The following is a 22,987-nucleotide window of genomic DNA, read 5'->3' as shown; positions in this document are numbered from 1 at the left end:
TCTCACAGGCTTTAATGAGCCTTGAACCCTGGCTAACTATCGAGTTGGTGAGACGTCTGTTACCCACATCGGAGCGCAAAACGTCGGAGCACTTTTGAAAATATGTGGTGTCTTGATAAACTGAGCAGATATTTGAAGTTTACACAGCTACATTCTTGCCTGAAAATATGTTAAACCTTTATTTTGTGACCCAGAAAGAATAATATGTGTAATATAAAAACTAACTAGCTGCCGCCATTGTTGACAACTGAGTAGGGCCGCGCTACGAATTCTGGGACACTGCTTCTTCTTCTTCGAGGTTTAACGGCAGCTGGCATCCTTGTACATGCAGTGCTGCCATCTTCTGTTTCAGTCCGTTATTACACTCTTAAATACTACTACTCATTCCTGCGTCTTTTGGGATCTTACAAAGCTTCAAACGACGAGTCGACTATTAAATTCATTGTCAACGATTTTAATAGTCGACGTAATCGTGACTAGTCGACTAATCGTGGCAGCCCTACTATCTATCTATCTATCTATTAGGGGTGCAACAATACTCGTATCGATATTGAACCGTTCGATACAGTGCTTTCGGTTTGGTACGCATATGTATCGAACAATACAAAATTATTTATTTATTTTATTAACTTTTCTTCTGACGATGCTGTCTGTGTTGAGCGCACAGCAGATCTGCGTTCGACTACTCCGCCTAGGTTGCACTGTCGAGTGCAGATCCACTGAGCGCAGCGCAAGCTAGCAAGACAGAAGCTAAGCTCGTTGCAACATGGCAACTGCCTCAATGCTACCCGAAATTGAACCTCCCCCACCCTCATTCAGATCTGGCGTTTGCAACTATCTTGGTTTTCATGTGACGTATGACCCTGAAGGTAAGCGCGTCATGGACAAAAGTAAAACAGTATGTCCGATGTGCCACGCAATGCTCAATTAGTGGGAACTAGTGTGTTAGCGCAGTTAGCTTGTTAACATGTTGACACCGTCTAGCCCCATGCACGGGACGATCTGCGGTAACTCGTTAACGGAGATTTGCCGCGTTATGGCGTTAATGTTATTTTAACGAGATTAACGCTGACAGCACTAGTGGGAACACAACAAATATGACTACACATTTACGCCGACATCATCCTAGTGCAAAGACAAGTGGAAGCAGACAAAAACAACAAGCACGCATGCTACAAACTTTACCCGAGTCATTTAGACAGCCGATAGCACATGGTTCTCCTTATGGGGACCTGATATGTTTAATATGCTGCTGAGAATATAGCCCAGAAGAAGCGTATAGTATAGCTTTTATTTTGGAAAGAGCCATTCCTCTGTAATAGACTCTCTTTTCCAAAGATGAGTAATTCCTCAATCAGATAGATTTTTTTTATTATTATTATTTTGTTGTTTTAGCAACATTAAATTTAAAAACTGTACTAAAATATATTATATTAAAATATATATTTATAATTTTAATAAATGACAAATTAAAAAGGCATGAACATATTTTTGTATCGAAAAAATATCGAACCGTAACACCAAAGTATCGAATCGAACCGTGAATTTTGTGTATCGTTGCACCCCTACTATCTATCTATCTATCTATCTATCTATCTATCTATCTATCTATCTATCTATCTATCTATCTATCTCACCTCTACATGCAGAAATTCACCCCAGTATTGTAAACATACAAACAGAGCAGAGAGCAAACCAGCAGTTAATTTTTCTCCAGACCACTGCGAAAGATCTCCCCCCAGCATAAAAATACATGCACGGGGGGTCCGTACAAGTTGGCAACCCACATCTGCGCACTGACTAACACGTGAACTCACCCAGAAGTTGAACCATGAAGGTTAGTTGTGTTCAGGGGGTGATTTGTGACACACAGATGATTCATAATGCAGCCATGCAAACTGTTGTTCAACATAATAAGTATTCAGATGCATGGCCAAAAATAAACACAGGCAGACAGACTTGGAACCAAAAGGACACACAGAAGCAAGTAAATTTCTATGGCAAACACATGAACACACACACACAAAAACACACCTGCTCTCTTGCAGGAAAGTCCATCTTGAAAATGCTGTCAGTCCATCTTGCTTTGAGATGTAACTGAGTGTTTCAGTGGCTTTTGTCTTTGCCACATGCCTGTTGGCACAAATGTGAGCACACGTGTAGTCGCTGTCTGTCTTTACCCTCAAGAGTCTTTGGCATGTTTCATGCTTCTGTCATGATTAAGGACAAAGACACCTGATATGTCTTGACCTGATAGTATTCTCGTCACATGAACGAGCGGGATACCCGAGAACACAACTTTATGATGAGCAAAGAAATACATTTATGCAAGTCAAATATTATGCAACATAGACAGGATATGGGGAGTCATATAAAAGGATAAACATTAGGCACTGAATTGTTTTTCACGGAGCAAATTTCTTCACTTATGTCAGCCAATTAAACATTTGGCTTTGGCAACTGTCACCATAAGTTTAACATGAGCACAGCCCTTCTGTAAACTTAACCTATAGCCCAAACGTGTTCCACGGAGGTTCCAGACAGAGGTTACATAATCATTCATCATTTTTGGTCTTTTTCAAAGCCTCTGACAAACAATGTGTTTTTTGTCTTTCATGCTGGGGAACAGTAAGCAACTCATTGGCCTACTGCCCCGAAGCCATCAAGGTCAAAAAAGTCAGAGCGAGATCTGCTCGGCACACTGCAACAGCAAATCAACATGGCACGGAAATTTAGAGAAGAGCAACAAAAGAACTAATAATGGCCCTTTCCCCACAATAACCTTTCCTCCCGCCTTTGTTCTTTTTACCCACACTCTTCTTGTCCCTTCATAATTTTCTCTTTCACTAAATGCTTGTCAGGTCTCTCACGCCTTCCCTTGCTTTTCTGTCCCTCTCTGTCTGTCTCTCTCTTTCCCCTCTCTCTGGGTAAGAATAAGGAGCAGCACTGCTATTCAGACCAGTAATTACATTTCTGTCCTTTGTTGGAGCCGAGTGTTATTTTCCATTAATGGTTGGACATATTATATAAGCAAGTCTTTATGGAAGTGATAATGGTCAGGGACAGAGGAGATGGTGAGCAGGCGAGTGTATCAGTGTTGCTGTTTTTCACAGAAGGGGCACAGCGGAGCTTTCATTAATCCTTCAAGAGTGCACACCTAACCCTGCTGTAAATGAACACACACGTACGTACAGCTCGACTGGGATGAAGTGACACACGCGTACGTACACAACACAGCTACACTCGCATATTCACATATGTGGTTGGCCGCCACAAACATCAGCCATCACCAACCTCACTCCCCATTCAGAAAAGCAGAGAAATAGGCCATGGTGATACGCTGATGCAGAGGTTATGCCCACTTTCACGATATAATTAATTCATCTGTTGTTTGCAAAATGCTGTATAAAATATAGATGGTCTGAGTTTGGCTTTAATGTTTCATACAACCCCGAATGAGAGAGCAGAAAGGCTGGGAAAAATGGCCCTTACTGCACACTCTGTTAAATCATACTGGATGGATGGATGGATGGATGTTAGCCACAGCAATTATCTGACCAATAATATGTAGTTTTACTAGTAGCTTTTTGAGTTTTGTGAGTTGGAGTGCTGGAAATTTTGCTCAGAGATTCTGGTCCATATTGACATAACAGCTTCAATCCACGATTTTAACATAGATTTGTCCATGATGTGACTTTCCCTTTCCACCACATCCCAAAGGTCCTCTATTGGGTTCAGGTTTGGTGACCATATTAATACACTGAACTCGTTGTCACATTCAAGAAACCAGTTTAAACTTTTGATACAAGGCAGAATGGATGTTTTCATGTTGTTGACTTCAAGTTTTGACCCTTAATGCAGCAGAAATCGAGACTCATCAGACAATGAGATGTCAGTCTGGAAGAGGAGATGTCCATGAAGTTTTCCAGTTTGTCTCAGTATATTATAAAGGAGCTCTGGCTCAGACGAGATGGCAATGTTTCTGGATCAAGTTTCTGAATTTGTGGATGCTACAGTCAACTGTGTTCACAGACAGTGATTTCTGGAAATATTCTTCAGCCCATGCAGTGATTCCCATGATAGAATCATGTCTGATTTTTGTCCTTACACAGAGATTTCCTCTTCTGATTCTCTGAATCGTTTTATCATATGTACTATAGATGATGAGATATTCAAAGTCATATTTTTACATGCGGGAACATTATTCCAAAACTGATTTTTGCAGACTGGTGAGACTCCCAATTCTTTCCTGCCTCTACATAGTTCTTTTTGTGCCAAATCATAATACTGATTAGTTGCCAATTAATCTATATTTAGTTGTTCCTCCAGCTGTTTTAGTTCCACTCATTTTTCTAGCCTTTAGTTGCCCCATCACAGCTTTTCTAAGACATGCTGCTACCATCATATACAAAATGAGGAAACATTTTTTTTCTGAAATAATAAAATGTTTCATTTTAAGCTTTTAATCTGTTTTTTAATGTGTTATTGTAATTAAAATATGTTTTTGTAAGATTTACAAATAACTGCATTCTATGTTGGCTAAAGTTTTTACTACTATGTACAGTAGTAAAAACTGTACCCAACCATCTCAGAGGTTACTACAGATGAATAACGCTGATGATGTTAATAGCTAGATTTTGTGTTCTAACCTCTTCAGCATACTTCTTTAAGATTATGTTCTTCTACTTGTATTTTTGTAGTCTGGAATTGAAATTGTACTTAATAATGTTTTGCACAGCATCAGTATGTGTTATTATTGAGTTTGGCTGCATAAATAAATAGCTGACATGCAGCATTTTGTTTCACTACAAAGCACAACTGGTGTTTTCTTTCTTATTAGTTACCAAAAGTCTATCTTCTACATGATAAAGGTGGAAAGCTGGGATTTATGGCTCGTTCATGAATCAATCTTTATGGATTGTCTACAGCTGTTGTTTTCTCGTGAGGGCTGAGCGTGAAGAAATCAATGCGCTTTTATAGAAAGTAAAACATAGTCCGGATCATGTATTATCACTTTGTCTTCTATAGCTGACAACTCAATCTCTTTAAAAGAAGAAAAAAAAACAGCATATCTTGGACACCTTTCATTTTCACTTCACTATAAGAGGCAGTGTTGAATTCAAAACAACAAATTAAAAATGATAATAATATAATTTGTGCCCAGCTGGGAAAAAAATAAACATACATAGCAACACACAACACACCCATGTAGCATCACTTTTACCTACTAGAACACAACATGATGGAAAGTGACAGCATTGCTTCAGGCAACATCAGCGATAGAGAGAAGACAGAAATGGAAAAATGGAAGGGGAAGCAGAGGATACGCAGAGCTATAGTGTTATATCAGTGTACATAAAAATGCACATACCTATAAACCATACCGCAGCTAGACACGAGTCTGCTAGTCTGACATGTTTTTATTTAGAGATGATCACAGTGCTGGAGAAAACAACTGGGAATACCACACAGGTGGGTTTTTGTAGGTTGAGGTCCAACACTGGCTGATAACGTGAATGTATGACCTTGGGCAGAGCATTAGACCCCATGTTTGCAGTGTTAAGTTAATCTAACAGACTATCGCCCCATGAATATATAAATGGTATCTATCCTCTTATTCAGCTCTTAGCAAAAAAAATGTAATAAATTAATTTTCCACAATGTCGCATCATTATTATTATCATTGAATAGTTACCGAGCAGTTTAATTGCTCCTGAGTGTGTGTAAATAAAAATGTAGTGATCCTTACTGTCTATCACTATAATGCATGAGGTAAGCAAGAAATGACTAAAGTTCAGTTTAATATGTAGCGTTGCTTTAAGGCTTGCTGAGGGTCTCAGCAAGGAAAACAAACGAATCAGGAAGACATCGGTGACCTTTTGGTAAACCTTGTAGTAGACACACACATTAACACTCAAGTTTCCAAAAGAGGGGAAAAAGCATCCCATATTATACTCTGAAAGTCAAGTTGTTTGATCTCGTATCAAGACGATGCAGGTGATTGAGTACATTGCGCTGAGAAGGATCTAACCCTGGTGTCCTTCAGCCCGCTATTCTTACATGTGCCTGCAAAGGTAATATTGCAGAGTAATCACAACAACATGTCTCCCACATAATGCCCTATAATGAGATTTCCAGTCGCACGTCCATTGATTTCAGCCTATCTCGACCCTCTCAGACAGAAAGAGGGTGAAATTGGTTTTGGCACCAAGAGGTACTGAAAAAGACTCCGAGAAAGAGGAACGAGAGAAAAGGCAAAGTCGCCGGACAGTCGGTCCTTCATTTTTGATATTTTTTTAGCAGTGAGGTGGTGGAAGATCATTGCAGAGTGATAGGATGAGATCTGTGTTAGGTGTGTAGAGAAAATGTTTATGAGTTTATGAGTTTGTATATATATATATATATATATATATATATATATATATATATATATATATATATATATATCATCTGCCCATGTGTCGATGGCAAATGCACAAGCAGCCATGCATATAGATGTGTGCATTCATGCATGTGTTTACATTGTGTGACAAAATGTGTGTAAATCCAAAGCTAAATGATGTCAGAATCTTGAAGCGAGGATGTCTACATGTTATAAAGACCTGTAATTAGCGAATACAGTGAATCATTATCAAGATGACACTTATGAAAGAAACCAATTTGTGTGTCATCTTGTCGTACATGACCCTTTTTTAGTGTGTTTGTGTGCATGCGTGTGCAACTGTATACATGTCTGTCTCCCAGTATTTGTCATGTTAGGCAAGAGTTGACGTTGCCAGCAGGTTTTCTCATTAGTGAAAAACGAAAGCTCTTTCGTGCTTTTAACCCACGAGACTTGAGAGATAAAGGAAGAAAGACAGAATGACAGACAGGGGCTGGGAGGGGGATTATGGAGAAAGAGGCTGTGATTGACTCGCCGAGCAACTTAATAAGTTTTTAAATGAGAGACAAAAGAAAAACAGGATTGAGAGAAAACAAAAAGCTGCGCTCGTGAGGTCGAGCCGAAAGGAGGCAGACAGCGCAGACAAGAGGCATAACATTATTTATGGGCTGGGAGTAAGGTGAACATGAAGCTACTTCACAGACTGGAGATGTCTTCTAAAAAGCCATGTGAAGGTTCGCTTTTTCTCCCACTCTAAGTTTCTCCAAACACTCATGAATGCTGACAATGCACAAGCACAGCCCACACACGCACCTTTAATCCCATTCATCTATCAATATTTCAGCGTGGCAGAGGATGGACACGATTGTTACCAAGCAGACTGAAAAACAATCACAAGTAAAATTATGAGAATCAGCAAGAAATTACAAGTTACAAGAAAAACTGAGAAGAGGAGGGATAACGTGTTTCAGTGGAGTCGTGTCGCTTGTACCACCACTGCACCCATCGCCCCCATTGGTCTGGCATCGGGAAACAGAGGGCTGGCAGGGCTGGATGGAGGGACTGAATCGGTATCCAGGGAGAAAGGGTGGGAGGTGGGGGGGGGGGTCACATCTGGACCACAGACTGAGCGAGAGGAAGAGCAGGATGAGGAGGAGGAGGGGTGGAACATAGACTCAGCTTAATGAATCACTGCCCTAACAAACACACATGCAGTCGTGTTTCCACCACTTCAGAGGACACGGACTTAAATGCACTCCCCGGAGACGTTTCCTAAGCGCGAGCATAACTACTGCTTTCCAAACCCTTACCCATTAATTCTAGATGTAACCTTTAAATCAGACGTTCACTGTTACATTTAACAGTTTAAATTATGAAGGCTCGCTTTTTATCCCAAAAGAGAGGCAGGTCCCAACGCTGTGGCTGTGTAAACAGCTTTACTCACCTACAACATGAGTAATACACATGCCCTTCCCCGGATGCTGCATGTTTCACCCTGCAGCATCCACTGCTGTACAGCTGCCTCCCCCACAACCCCCTTCTGCCTTTTAAAACAATCTAACACCGACATAGTTGCAGTGTTTTCCTCTCACATAGACACTCAGATAGCCATACGCACACCGTAACCAATTTTATTTCCATTCATTATTTTGGAGATTTAACACCAAGCCAACTCAACAAAGGAGAACGTCACAGAACACCACATTAACACGCTCTTTCATCAGCACTACATTTGCATCTATGCACAGCTGAAAATTTTAGATCAATTTAAAGGAGCGCCCCGTGGTCATGTTTGCCCTGTTGTAAATATCAACTCCCAGCTAATGGCATTTACAATGACATTTCTACCACTCTGCTTTTTTTCTTCTTCTTCTACTTCACAGATGGCATTAATGTCTTTAGTAATGCCCGGCGTGCTACGAAGCTTCTCTGTAAGAACTTTGCCCCTCAGCTTTTTCCCTGCGTTTGTGTTTCCGTGTGCTTTTCCACGGATATGGAAACACACATTCCACAGTGAGGCAGTCAATGGAGCTCCAGCGTGGTGCGGTGATTATGCTGGTCAATGTGCTCCGCTGTGTGACTGCATGCCCCCAAGACTGAGGCTGAGTCTAGACACGAGTCAGCCAAGCCGCCCTGCTGACCTATATCCTACAGTTACACAAAGTGAGAGACATAGGGAAACGGGGAGAGAGAGAGAGAGAGAGAGGGAGAGGGAGAGAGGCGAAGTGCAGGGGAGTAGAGAGAGAGAGGGAGAGGGATGATGGGAGACAAGGAGAGAGGATGTAGAAAGTGAAAGGGTGCAATAAAGTGAGAGAGCAAATTCAGAAGAGAGGGGGGGTGGAATGAGGAGCACGCGAGACAGCGAGCAAGCAAAGATGCAGACAGGAAAAAGGGGGATGGAGAGGGGGGAAAGAGGAAGAGCGAGGGAGCGATGCGTCTATGGATAATTCAGAATGAGTTAAAAGGGAGAAGAGATAGGAGGAGAGGAGAGATTGGAAGTGGCAGCCACTAAAGCAAAGAGAGAGCGACGGCTAAGTACAGCATGTAAAGCAAAAGAAACAGAGGAGAGAGCACTGAAAAAATCCCAAGAGATGGACACCAACCACATTAAACCATCACCATGATATCAGCACTGAAAAGATACAAAACTTGCACTGGGATATTGTCCCAGCCCATCTTCAATATGACTCCTAGTCTTTAGAATCCAAATAACATTTTTCAAAAATTTGCCATTGCACCTTAAACTCAATTAACGTGTTATTAAATTGCAGCGCGGTGTACATGTATGACTTACAGTTCTATTGTTAAAGCTCTCAAAGTTTCCAGTAGCATCAGTGATTTGATATACACAATCCTGTCATTTGAGCTGCAGCAGTCGTCCTTTTGTTACAGTACACATGTACACATCGAGATTCAGTAAAGCCATTCTGAAGTAACTCAGTGTTTACCATCTCAACCATGAAGCTCAATGGACAACTCATCATCTATGTCCTTCCAATTTTTTTCTTTCTCTTTTTCCCATTACTCTTCCTCCCAGAATGAGAGACTGAATAGGCCCAGACAGAAGAGGACAAAGACTTAACATGTTTTTCTCTCTTTTCTTCTGCGCATTGAGAGGATGAGCTGGACTGTACTAATAGTCTTTGTGTGTGTGAATGGGACAGAGGGCTTTTTGTGTGTGTGTTCCAGACAGCGGCGCATAAGGCAGGACTTAAGTAGATGTTCGCCAAAGCGTGCGTAATGCCAGGGAAATATCAACTAATCCCTACACTCTTCTACCCTTTACCCCTCCCTCAACATCCATTCTTCTCCTCCTCCTACTCATCATCAGCATCATCACCATCATCACCATACTGTGCCGCTACATTAAACCATTTAAAATAATATTTACAAATATGATTTGTTTTTTTATCTTAAATGAAGGATTCAAAATTCAGAGATGAACATTCAGGCATGGAAGCCCACTGTACTGTACTCTCCCTGTCACACACACATAAACGCACACACACAGGATGCACTCCATGGGGGATTGTTGTTGTTTCTTAATCCTGGCGGATTAAAAGACTAACAGACTCATTTTACCTCAGCCCAAACAAAGAGAGATGTCAAATCATCCACCCAACGCTAAAGGTGACGACTGTATTAACATGATGAAGCTGCGTGTGTGTACTCGTGTATGTTGGTAGGGGGTAGGGTGTGGTGGCAGGGAGTTATCTGGCCTTTATTGCTACTAGGGGGGAAAAAAAGGGAAAGGGTGAAAATCACAACTACTGTTGTGAACGTTCATGATCTTACTCAGACACATTGTCGGTTTCTGTTTTTCCACACTGAAACACAACACGGCAAAATGCGTCCACACGCATCAGGCCGCAGTCCCGAAGCTTGTGCCAGCACTCAGGATGTCATTAGCCAATGTGCTAACTCCAATATTCTCACAGAGCCGTGAATGTAAACTGCTTAAAGACGTAATCGTATATACCCTGTGGGACACGGTGCGTTCTGTCAAACAGTGGTGCTGCAGAGTATCCACTAATCCACATGCTAGACTCCAGATTAACAGGAGGGGATGGGGATGTGGGCAAGGGAGGGGTTAAAAACATGCCGGCCAGACCCACTCCCACCCCAACCACATCATCGCGCACATACACACACACACACATAATCATTCCCCCTCCCCTTCAGATTATATTATGCTTAGTGCTGCCCCTGTGCGACAGACAGTAAGAGGATCTCTGGATGGCGTCCCTCTGGGCTCCGTTATTGGTCTTCTGGAAGAGCCCCCCGTGGATTGGACACCTATAGACAGGAAAGGGTTCAGAGGTCAAGGAGTAGGAGTTGGAAAGGTTTAAAATGAGGTGGTTATAAAAGATACATCTGTTTGTTTTGATGAGTGGGATTACTGTAAATCAATCCAGTGATGTCTCATGAGAGCAAGGTAGAAAAAGAAAAGCTTCAAATTCACTAAAGCATGACATGTCAGGAGAAAGGGTATGAAATCTGATTATAATGCAGCGTCACACACACACACACATATGAAACAGCACACGACGTGATCTTTGATTGTTCTGGAAGGTGTAATTTGCACACGCTCGCTAAAATCTGACACGCACATTTGACTTGGTCCTCTTCAATAAAGACTAATGTCGGGGAGTGTTCCTCTTTAGGCCGACCCGTCTTTCACAAACCATCTGTGAATATTAACTGGAGAGGCTGATTTGGAAAGCTGTTTCTGTATCCTCGGCTGGTTTGTATCATTACATACTGCTTCAGAAAATCAACATAACTATCAAGTAGCCTTGAACATGAAAGCCTCACACAGTCCCCGTTTGCAATTTCCTCCCCATTTCAACGTCAACATTTATTAAGCTCTCCCAGAGAAATCAACGACGACTAAATTATTTTGAGAGAGAGCCTCGGGCTACAGAGGCATATTCGATATGCCTAACGAAAAAAATATATATTTAAATATATATGTATATTAAGAGGAACAAGGATAGAGGAGAGAAGGGGGAAATGAGTGACTCAAAGTAAAACTAGATTTAATATCTTAATGGCTTTGTGTGGAAAAAAAAAACAGATAATAGAGAAATCCAATTAAAATCAGATGATTGGCACTGTGAGGTAGAGACATGAAACTGTTTGTCTGAACCACTGGCTCTATATAAAGCTTTGATTAGATGATGCTCGTAATAGTAGCAGCCAGACTAATAGGTTGTATATTTTTAACGCTGATATACCACAGGCTCTGAACACTTAACACAGATATATAACACTAGTATTAAAAAAGAGAAAAAAAAAGAAGAGGGAAGCAGGCAAAGGGGCTGAACAGTGGAGTAACTCATTACAGAACGATGTGAGCGTAAAGTTTCAGATTTGCATGAAGACTCAAAATTGTACTGTACCGTATCCAGAGTGTGTGTCACAGGAGTGTGTGTGTCTGTGTGCGCAGTGGGTAAGCGTTTCCCCTAATGCCTCTCAAGGTGACTTGGCCTTCCTCCTTCAGGGCTTTCCTTTCAATTCTTTTTGGGATTGAAATTATGATGAAGTAATTTTTCTACAGAAATTGCCTATGTCACTTGTGGTATCTCTCGGCAAATTTCTCAAGTGTATTTTCAATCTCTCCCTCTCCCTCTGTCCTCTTCTTCCATCTCTCATCTCTCCCTTTTTCTTTGGCTTTCCTTCTCTTTTCTCCGAGCTCTCACTTGACATGTCAATGTGTCAATGTCACATTACACTGAGGAAATATGTGTGAAACAATTTCGTGCATGGGCTAATGGAAAAAAAACAAACAAGCTCTTTATTTTGCACCAGCAAAACAGCCTCGCATGACAGTATACATTTATGATCACATAGTGCAGATGTGTGTATCTGTGTGAGTCCCTGCAGAGAAGGATGTGTTATAATAAAACAAGACACTTAGGAGCGCACTGCTAGTGTAGCTGCGCACACTCACTCAAGCTGCAGACCCACATGCTCATACATGCACATGCATATATAGTTTTACAGGGGAAAAAAAATCACCTGCTTGTTTCAGGGGAAAATAAGAGGCAGTGTGGAACATGTCGTCAGATTGAGAGGGAGATTCCTCAGAGACCTGTGGCCTAATTTCTTATTTTCAAGAGGAAACTTATCTAATTATATATAAGTTAACTTCCTAGTGGTCGATTCAAGGGCAGCACTGAATGAACAGCCTTAACAGAATGAAGGATATCACCTCTAGCTCTTTCCTGGCTGGTCGTTTTCTCTCGTATTTCTCCACCGGTGTCTTGTTCACACATGATGTGCTCTGTTTTGGTGTCGTTGCGCGTGTGCATAGACACCGACAACATCACCTCAGCACAGGAGGCAGCGTGTTAAAATCCTCTGATGATGGTTAACCACTGCGATGCATTTAGTGACATTTTGTGAAGGACGTATAAAAAGCTTAAGTAGGATTTGCGTGTTACTTTAATGATGCAGATTGAAAAAGTCAAACAGGAATGAAATCTGCTGCTAAGGGCTCCGTGAGGCTGAACTTAAGCGACGTTCTGTGTTAGTTTACCATGTTAGCCCACCAACAGCCTGAACCATGAAATAATTGCCATAAAATTCACATTTTTTTAAACTGGAGTATTAATTGAACCTTCTGACAAATACATTTAAAAAATAAATTAAATATCAATTGGCATATATGAAACAAAATAAAATACATAAGTGGGTTAGGGTAACAAATCACACTGATGTCTCTCAATCTAATGTATAAAATATGATACTCTTGGCATTACAGAGCTAATATTTGCTAATTAGCACTAAACACAGCTGAGGCTGATGGCAGTGCTATTTGTTTCGAGGGTATCTCTGCTGTAACGACTGATTGAGGCATAATGCCAGCTTTACTTTGAGGTTATTTCATTGTAGTCCATCTAATAACTATTGAAATATATCTCTAAAAACCACAAATCCTAGCAGAGAAGGATGGCAGTGACAAGCTGAGACATTAAAAGTATAAAAACAACTGGGTGCAAGTATGAAAGGATAATGACAGACACGATCATCTCAAAACAGATCCACAATCAATCAACCAAGCAGTTCGACCTGACATCCTTCAAGGCAGGAGGACCATAGATGGGTGAACAGACAGACAGAGATGTAGCAACGGGCTCTTGCAGCCAACAGAACCAGACAGCGAAACATAAATGGCAGAAGGACCCGAGATCCCATCTCAGAGGAGAGTGCTTCTTTCTCCAAGTACGGCCCTTAGGCATGGCCCGGTCTGCTCCCTTCCTCCCTCTTTACCACCATATGGGCAGAGCAGCCATTATATCTAATCAAATGCAACCTTTATGTTCTTGTTCACAATTTCTCGCCCGGCAGACGACGTAGTTTATGTTCATGTTTAAAGTCATTTTTCTGCTATCTCTGTGGCTTTGGGAGGACAGTGAATGGTTGGCAATGAGGGGTAATCCTTCTTAATGGAGTCCCCAGCCCTCAGATGGATTCAAGTCCACACAGCACACAGATCACATAAAGACACATTTTATTGCATTGACAAAATGGGGAGAAACCTTTATTGTATTCTTAACACACACCCCACCCCCCTCAATCGTTTTTTGAACCCTCCTCTCCCCCGCCCCGTCTATCTTTCTCTATCTCGTCTTGCCCTCATCTCGTTCTCCTGTCTGCTTGTCTTCTAGAGTGTTTCACCCTGACCAGTCTGCGATTTTATCATGCTTGCTTTGGTCATTACATCACAATTATGGAGCTGTTGGTACGGGAGAAATAAGAGATGGAAAAAAAAGAAGAATGGAAAAAAGCGACAGATGAAATGTAGGTCAGTGGAGATGTGCTTGGGGCAGTTTCTCTCTCTGTGTGTCTCTCCCAGGGCCAGAGCTAAAGAGGCTAAAAGAGACCAGGGGTGAAAGTGCCTCTCTCTCTCTCACACACACACACACACCTGCCTCCGTTCCATCTTGCACACACTGACAGTAACAGCGTTACCTTTTAGAAAACCACTCTGATGGCAGATGCCTATGACTGAGTGTGATGCTAACTGTGACTGACAAGGGTGGCTCTTTTCAGCATTGAGTGGAAAGACACTCACTTCTTTATTATCTTGTCGTTTTGGGTTGTTGGGGTTTTTTTTTTGAAGTTTTATTTCATTTATTCACATTTTGTTAATATTTTACGAAGCACAGCACCAGAGGTCACCATGAGTCAGTCCAGGGTCAAAGATTAGCTTTGGGAGGGTGGGGGGCAGGTTTTTCCTCTATGAGTTTGAGAGTGTGCTGAGGTTGTAAATCAGCTGGCAAACACTGAAACATAAAAAAGGAGACAGATGGCTTAATTATCCCTTCATAGTTGGAAATTCACCAGGAAAGATCATATGTTACCTTAAATGACTTTATAACAAGTTTTTAGAAGCATTATCTCATGTCCTACTAACACTCTTTCACCCTTTTTACTGTGTTAAAGCTTTGCCATCTGACGACAAAGCAACTGACACCGGTGTTTTGTAAGTGTATAAAGCACTGGCTACAATGGCTTTACAAACCAGTCAATCACCTGCTTGATATATTTATTTAATCCATCATTGTGATACTCAAGTTTTGATTGTCGTGACTGGGTCGTGAACTTTTGAATTTTCCCTCAAAGTAAAATCCTGCTGGTTAAAAAAACATCTTAAATTGTAAGTTTGCATATTAAAAATAATCCTGCAAAATTAGTTAACGCAGTTATCAACATGATTAGAAATTCAGAGCACCTGGCTGAAATTTTGATCACACACGCGGACATTTTAATACCTTGCAGCATACACCTGCTTAGTCAACACACAGTGCAGCGATGGTCACAGAACACAGACCTTCTCTTTCATTGTCCAGTTCAGCATTTCAGTGATTCTCTGAGGAAGGACAGCACCCCACCCTGAAAATCATCCCCGAGACACCTGAGATGCCTACTGTGATTTGAGCTGCACTTCTTTTGTTGTATAAGCTATTTTCACCTTTCTATGAGTACCCTGGAGAGAAGCAAAATGTTTTATCGTCGTTTTAAACATAATTACCTTCAATATAACTGATATAAGAATCGTAGCTGTGTTATTTAGTGCAATCACTATGATTCAGTGTGAACATCTGCAGAGGTTGAAGTGACAAAGTATCCTGCTGGGTGCAGTGATCCATGCACATGTGCAAAAACTGTTAAAGTTTCAACAATTCAATAAATTAAAAAAAGGAAAAAGAAAAGCTTCCATTCAATAGTTCAATAAGGACAGTGTGTGTGTGTGTGTGTGTGTGTGTGTGTGTGTGTGTGTGTGTGTGTGTGTTCATATTTAGAAATTCTTTTAAACATTTTTAAAGGAATTTGTTTTTGAGAATTTGGTTTAAACTTAAGTGCAATCATGTGTTTCTTTATTGTTTGTCATTATCAGGCAAATGCATATCTCTCATTTAGTAGCAAATTGTACTTCTTTTTTTAAACCAAATTTAATGTTTTTTTAAACGTTTGCTTTGCACGCCAAAAGTAACCTTTATTCATGAAATCTACTCTGCAGCCATATGAAAGATTCTGCAGAATTATAAAGCCTTGACTTGTAATTACTTTAGTCAACCGATAATGAGAAAGTGTTAGTGTGTTAGTGTGTGTTTCTATGGATTTTATTAAATCAGTAAAAACGAAACAGCACCAGTGGATCTATTCTTGCTGGGCAGAATGTTAGATCTCTATAAATACGAGACCAGATCAAAGACTAACTGTTTGTGTGTATAGATGAAAAGTGCCTAAGTCGTATAAGATTGTTGTAATTGGAAGGTGAGGTTAAAAACTTCGCGGAGACTGCCTGTGTCTCGCACTAAGAGTGGGTTCGGGCTGTGCATGTGTGTGCGCGTGTTTGTGTGTGCAGGTTCCAGGCTGCAGGCTGAGAAGGAGAGAGTGGGAGGAGCGGAAAGTGCTCCAGTCCAATCCGGGCCGCCGGGTAAAGCTCTCCTATACGCTCTTCCCTCCCTCAGCCCCCAGAAAATAGTGAAACCCTCCCATAGAGGTGAGAGCGCAGATATCATGAGAAAAGCGGCCACACAACCAGAGCGCACAGACCGACGCACCAACCGACCTCAGCCCGCCTCCCTGCGCCCCGCTCTGGGATGCTTTTAGCGCAGAGACGCTTCCACTCAGGGCAGCCAGTGGACGTCGACGCACACCATCTACACTCCTTTCGTTGTTGTTTTTAACCGAGGATCTTTCACCACCACCACCACCCGTAGCCCCTTCTTTTATTTTAAGTGTTTGTTTCTTCATGACTGCTGCTTTGGGAAGCGAGCCTCAGCACCAGCTCCAGCAACACCGACACGATGCGAGGTAAGACCATCCCACTGTGCTCGCACTTTCTCCCACTTAACACACAGTCACACGCGGCACGACGAGCTTTTATCACTCATTTAGCTTTGAAAGTTTATTCTGGGAGGTTTAGGCGAAAATCTGAATTTGTCTCTTTTTTTCAATGTTAAGCTTAAGGCAGTGTGTTTGGGGTTCTCTGCAATCTCGTCAGCCACCTTAAGTAGTCTGTAAAGTTTATTTGGATCCCTCTCCGTGTGTGTTTTGACTCAGGAGCGTGTGTGTGGAACAGGCGCGCGTTCCTGCAAATTTTACTGGAGTCTGGGATTGGAAATTAAAAGTGCCGCATTATATTTAGCTTAATCATTTGAGCTCCACTCCACACCGGCGGAAATTGCGGATAGGGTGGTAGATCGGATTAGATTAGCCCATGTGCAGAAGAAAAAAGGGAGAAAAAAAACTTTATTCCGTTATGTTCTGATGGTAAACTTTATTGAATGCTTCAGGGATGTGCACTTTCAAGCGCTCCACTAACCCATTTTCCCGACTCTCTGCGCCGCGCTGAGAATGTTGAAATTCATTATCAATGCCGTCCTCTGGACGCTCACGCGCACGCAATAAGCAAGACCTGTCTCGCGCACGGTGATACACAGGGACACTCGCGCACAGGTCATTTTGCCCTTAGCCTTTTGCTCGACGTTTAAATTCCGTTAACAGCAGAAAATGCGCGTTTTTCGTTTCTCCTTCATGACTATTTGCAGTTCATTAAAAGTCCAGCGCGAAGGCTTTAATATTTAACCTTATTATTATCAGCTTAGTGTTTTGGAATTCGCTTTATTTACTCTCGACGTTGTGCAATTACCGCTGGCGCTAAAGTTGCAACACTCGTTCAGCTGGATGATTTGAACTCTAATTTATAAGCCAATCTGTTTTAACTGGCCGGACCGCTTCTTACTGGCCTCAGAAATAAGTTAATTCGTTTATGAGGTGGCCTTTATGATGCCTGAATGTTCCTATATTGGAGGTGAGAAATTATTGGAAAATTTTGATCCAAGGGTACAAAGTCGCCTTCAAAGTAAAGGCATGTCACAGAAATCCACGGCCTGTGATTTGTCAAATTATAGCTTATAGCTTTTAGCTTAAAAATAAAATACTCGTTACGTTTCTTTACACGGAACAATATTGTTATCATATACATATACTGTATGCATGTTCGGTCAGAATAATTATTAAGCAAACTTGCGTTACCGTTATTTTAACCTGCTTATTAGTTATGACGATAAACAACAATACACTGTAATCGGATTATTTTATTGCAGTTATTACTTAGAGAAAAAAGGTCAAACATCAATCTATTCATGTGTCCATGTCATGTAAAGATGTAAAGCTATCTGCTGCCTCAGCTCCAGGCCATCAAACCTTAGGCAAGAAAAAAAAAGAAAAAACAGGAGGCCAAACATCTTTTCCTCTTACTCTCTTTCTGCAATCCCATGGCAAACTCCTCTGTCACACACCTTGTATTTTATCCACATTTTAATGGGCCTTGCGACTACTCTCGTGCATGGGAGGCTTTGGAGGGGTATACCAAAAGCTCCTGCTTTCACTTAATAGCCATGGTTGGCAGAAGAGGCCCCTGAAGCGTCTCTCTCACCCCTTTTTTACCATGTCTATCTCTCTCTTTCTCCCTCGCTCTCCATCTTCCTCTCTCCCTCTGCACGCCCCAAAGGGTTTTGTCAGATAGAATTAAATCAGTGTGGGCCGTGCGGCCCCCACTCCCAACCTGTGTGTGCGCGCGTCTGTGTGTGTGGAGTCTCGGCTGCCCTTGCACAGAAACGTGCTCACAACCACAAGGTTTTAAAAAATAGAGGCCCCTCATGAGCCGTGGTAATTATCATTTAACAATAGCCACAGCTCCTGAAGCCCTGACCGAAGATGTGATGTCACGCCATCGCCCGGCCTGGAAAAGCCAGAGAAACAACATATAATATAATCATAAGAGGCCTTTTCTGCTTCTCTGAAAACGAAGCTGGCTCAGTGCTGTGTAGGATGTTGTAAACAGGCTCATTATCTCTGTATTTTCAACAGCAATGTGGTGAAGCTCTGCTGTAAGAGGTGTTCCGTTAAAACCCATCAAATGACATTAGAAACAGTGGCAAGTGGCCATATATATGTGTTTAAGTGGCAACAGAGTTTTAGTTTTTACGTCTCTATAATAAGACAATAAATGAAATATAATTAAGTAATTATGCCCTATTTATTTGGATGAATCGTTTTAGTTATTGTAAATGAATGTTTGATTTTTTAAAGTAATTTTTTGCAGAAATTAGTTTAACCTAAAGAATGTCTGAGCTAATCAACAGCAACCTCCTACCAAATCATTTATTAATGCCATAATCAATAAGAGATCAGAGCCCTTCTGTGAGATTAGCATATGCGTGCTTGGAAACATACACAGCATCACACAAGCATGAACTGACATGTATTCTGCAAGTGAGTAGCTTCCTGTGTTACTCAGTGATCCCCACAGTCTACATTATCCCGTGGATGTGTATCCTTTTTATTACTGTTATAAGCCTAAGAGCTTCCAAATGCACCCGGGTCAGGCAGGTCCACAAGTTCAGCGATGGAGGGAGCAACAGTGGAGGAGGGGCTCGCAGGGCCACTTCTCCTCTGTTAGCAGTATGCGCCAATCACCATCTCTCATTCTCCTAACACTGTGGGATAAGATGGGATGACAGGAAGTGGAAGAGTATGAGAGCACAATAAAGTAATAAGATAATGGCAGGAGATCCAGAATAATGTGTGGGTGGGAGTGGGGGGGGGGTCATTAAAAATATTTATCTCAAATCTACAAGAATTAATGGTCATTTCCATTTCTGGCATTATTTATGTTACCTTGAAAGGCAGCATGTGCACACATTAAAAATCCGAAAGCTCTGAAAACGCACACTGACACAAACAGCTGCAGTACTACGCATGACGGCCTCATGCCAATAGAATTAGTCCCATCCTGCTTTGCTTTAGAGACTCGTTTGCGAATTGATTTGTCCAGTTCGAAAGCATCCCGGGATCAATTTTTAGTCAAAGACAATGGAAGTTGTCTGTTTAGATAAATCCGTGGCACACAACTGAAATGGCTTTAGTTTACACTGGAGTCTAAACATCTCTCTTTTCTTTTTTTTTGTATTTTTTCATGTTTGTTCCTATAATTTCTTTTTTTTTTATAACAGTAGAAACTATTAAAGAAGCACCTCCACCATTTAGTGCTTGTTGGCTGTCTGTGTTCAGTGTTTACTGTTGTTTTTCTCCTGAGCACAAACAAGCGGAAGGCCGATGTACAAGCACATGGATGACAACACAGGAAGACTCATGTGAATACATAGAAATGATGCAGAATAATAAACACAGATGTTCACAGCTACACTGTGATTACATTTAACTGCCAGTATTTGTATCATGTGCCATTAAGGGGGATAAAGTAAAGGTTAAAGATCAGTGGCGCTGAGTTGTGCCTGTGTTTCACTTTCAGTACCAACTATGAGTAACAACATGCAAAATATAAGTTGCCATTATTCGTACTGATTTAGAAACTGAGCCCAAAACTTAATTTACACCAAATCACTGCTTTCCATTGTCGCCATGAAACCTCTTTTTGTGCACCCGGTCTGGGTGAATCTTTGCTTTGCACTGTTATCACTGCATGTGTGGTCTGTTGTCCAGCTCGGTGTTGTTGATTGTGTTGTTTATTGTGTGTTTGTGCTGAGTAATGGTCTAGTGTTATGTAAGAAGAGAGGAGAGATTACCCCAAGCTCATGCAGGCCACACTGTTAATCCCTCAACACAGCCCCACTGACTGAAACGGGTACCGGCACCAGAGTGTTGTTGCGACACACACACTTACACACTCATTTTGCATTCAAGACTCACCGTCTACTCTTCACCTAGTGTGTCTTACCTGACCTTTAGATTTTTTTTCAAGCCATCTACTTAAAACATTCCACCATGCTTTGTGCGTGCGTGTGCTGCCTGGATAGCACTTCTGCGGTCCCACTGAGCCACTATCATAGCCTGTGTTTGTTTTGCATGCGCTCAGCATGCACCCAGTGTTGGTTTTATCCCTCCGCGGCCGTCTAGGGGAGCCTAGGCGAACTGTTTTTCCTCCTCAGTCAATTCTCCCTCTTTCTTAAATCTTTCCACACACAAAGCGTGGGCTACACGGCACGCTTCAGTTTGTGTCTCCACTTTATCTTAGCCGGGAGGGATTTCTGCCTGAACCACTCCTAAACTCTAAATCTGCCTTGAAGTCATAGAGTCCTCTGACAGCTCCTTCTGTTTTGTCAGTTTTACTCATCCATGAAGGCAGCGTGTCTCAGTGGACGCACAATGATATTCAATATTCACATTTTCCTCTGATTTACACTGAAGTAAAAACCGGGGGAAGAGGGTGACTGCGCTTATTAAACACAGAAAGCGAGTAAAATATGACAAAGATATCATTGGAGGGGTTCCTTTTATAGGAAAAATATGCTCACATCAAAAGTGAGAATTATCATATCATAACAAATCAGGTTCTGGGGAGAGGGACATCGAGTGCACCGACTGATAGTCCAAAGTCAGTGAGCATTGCGCACACACTTTTACAGTAAATTCTGATTTCTGCTACTCTAGAACAATGTAGAGATTTGGTCATTTATTCAAGTTTAGTCACTTTATGAGTCAGTTCATTTCGTTTTTAGGAGGTTTCCTTTTTTCTATCTGCTTAAAGACCATGAATCGAGCTAAGAATCTATATGGCGAATACACAGAAAACGAAAGGCGAGACAAACAGAATGAGAGAAGGGAGACTATGAGCAAGTGAATGAGTGAGATAAGAAAAAAAGAGGGCAAGTATGAGAGAGAGAGAGACTTAAGAGTTATATAATAGTGCAAGTGTGGACGTTTGTGTGCGTTTGCCTAAGCAAGTTAGTGTGTGCTTGTATGAAATGGTGAGTTAGGGTGCAAAACTAAATTTTCTTGCATGCATACTGGTGCAAATGCACACAGATACAAGCTATCCTGTTCTCATAGCACTTGCACATTCTAGCTGCCTGAAGCAATGAATAACATGCAGTACCTGTTATAGAGGTATCCAAAGTCCACGCTTGCTAACCACCTATCAGACTTCAGCTAACATTCAAAGCAGATTAGTCCATAAACTAAAGGTGTGTGTCAGCTTACCCTCTACGCTACGCATAATCATATACGTATATGATTTGATTATGCACAGCACTGATTACTTGGAAGTGCTGCAAGGCCCTTACTTTTAAGAGGTTTTGCACAAAAAGTGGACTCTGGCTCTCCAAAGTTATAGACAAGATGTGAAGATGACAGAGGAAGTGGCACATTATATCCCTATACTGTGAAGGTGTTCTCTGCAGAAAGCTGCAATAAGCCTATAATATGACTTAGCCTACTGCGGCATCTTTTCTTAATGACAAAGATTAGCCTGTTTTAGTGCTTGTAATCTCATTGAAGGGACTCTTATTAGGTCTGCCTTTCTTCCCTCTCTCTATCTCTATCTCTCAGTTACTGTGTCCAAGTCATGAGATACTTCTCTTAACTCTGTGCGTGAGAGTACTCACATATGTGTGTGTGTGTCCACAGCACTTGCTGTTGATGTGAGGGATCTTGCCATTCACAAAGAGAATGCAATTCTGAAACCAAGACGGCTGCCGCTGTTGCTGCTTTTGCTCACTTAACTCAGATTTAATGTCCATAACGCATTCTGTTAAATCATCCCGCTAGAGACAAAGAGAGAGAGAGAGAGAGAAAGAGAGCAGGTAAAGAGCAGAGCAGGCTGGGTCGAGCCGAGCTGAGTTGTGTGATAGTCTTTGTGATCAATTTGCCTCTATGAGAGATGCCCCTGGGGCCACTTTGGGGAGAACCTTGTTAGGCTGAGTTAAATTGTTGCCCGAGGCGAGCTATTAGCGGCCATCCCTGGGAGAGGACACACACACATATAGGCACACATGTGCATGCTCACACACTCACTTAAACAGAAGCACTGAAACACAAGTACATTGAAACCTTTTTAGTACACGCGTAAACTCAAAGGGAACTCGTTCATATGCTCGTGTTCACACTCGAGCTGACAGCCTGTTTCACTACCAGGGGTTTCATGAACTCACAAGCAGCAGGGCAAGAATCTCTAACTCAACACTTTGGCTCTCTGGTCTTGAAAGGTGTTATGCAAAAAGAGAGAAAGAAAAAAAAAGCAGCAAGTAATAGCTGGAGGTATCACTGCAACATTTAAATTGAAAA

General features: G+C 41.6%; 1 protein-coding gene across 1 annotated transcript in view; it reads left to right on the top strand.

Annotated features, from left to right (window-relative positions):
* The first annotated feature begins 16,384 nt into the window (after window positions 1-16,384).
* rorb (RAR-related orphan receptor B) overlaps window positions 16,385-22,987 on the top strand; it is a 23,151-nt gene continuing 16,548 nt past the window's right edge. The window contains exon 1 of the mRNA XM_085474936.1: window positions 16,385-16,711. Within this exon, the coding sequence (XP_085331062.1) occupies window positions 16,705-16,711 (7 nt within the window). The 5' untranslated portion in view covers window positions 16,385-16,704. The remainder of the gene's footprint in view (window positions 16,712-22,987) is intronic.

The sequence above is a fragment of the Copadichromis virginalis genome, linkage group LG12, assembly GCF_057382275.1.
Source record: "Copadichromis virginalis isolate Kocher_CV1m ecotype Utaka linkage group LG12, C_Virginalis_male_GT1.1, whole genome shotgun sequence".
In the NCBI taxonomy this organism is placed as follows: Eukaryota; Metazoa; Chordata; class Actinopteri; order Cichliformes; family Cichlidae; genus Copadichromis; species Copadichromis virginalis.
The sequence above is the reverse complement of the archived record's forward strand: the minus strand, read 5'-3'. Positions and strand labels throughout refer to the sequence as shown.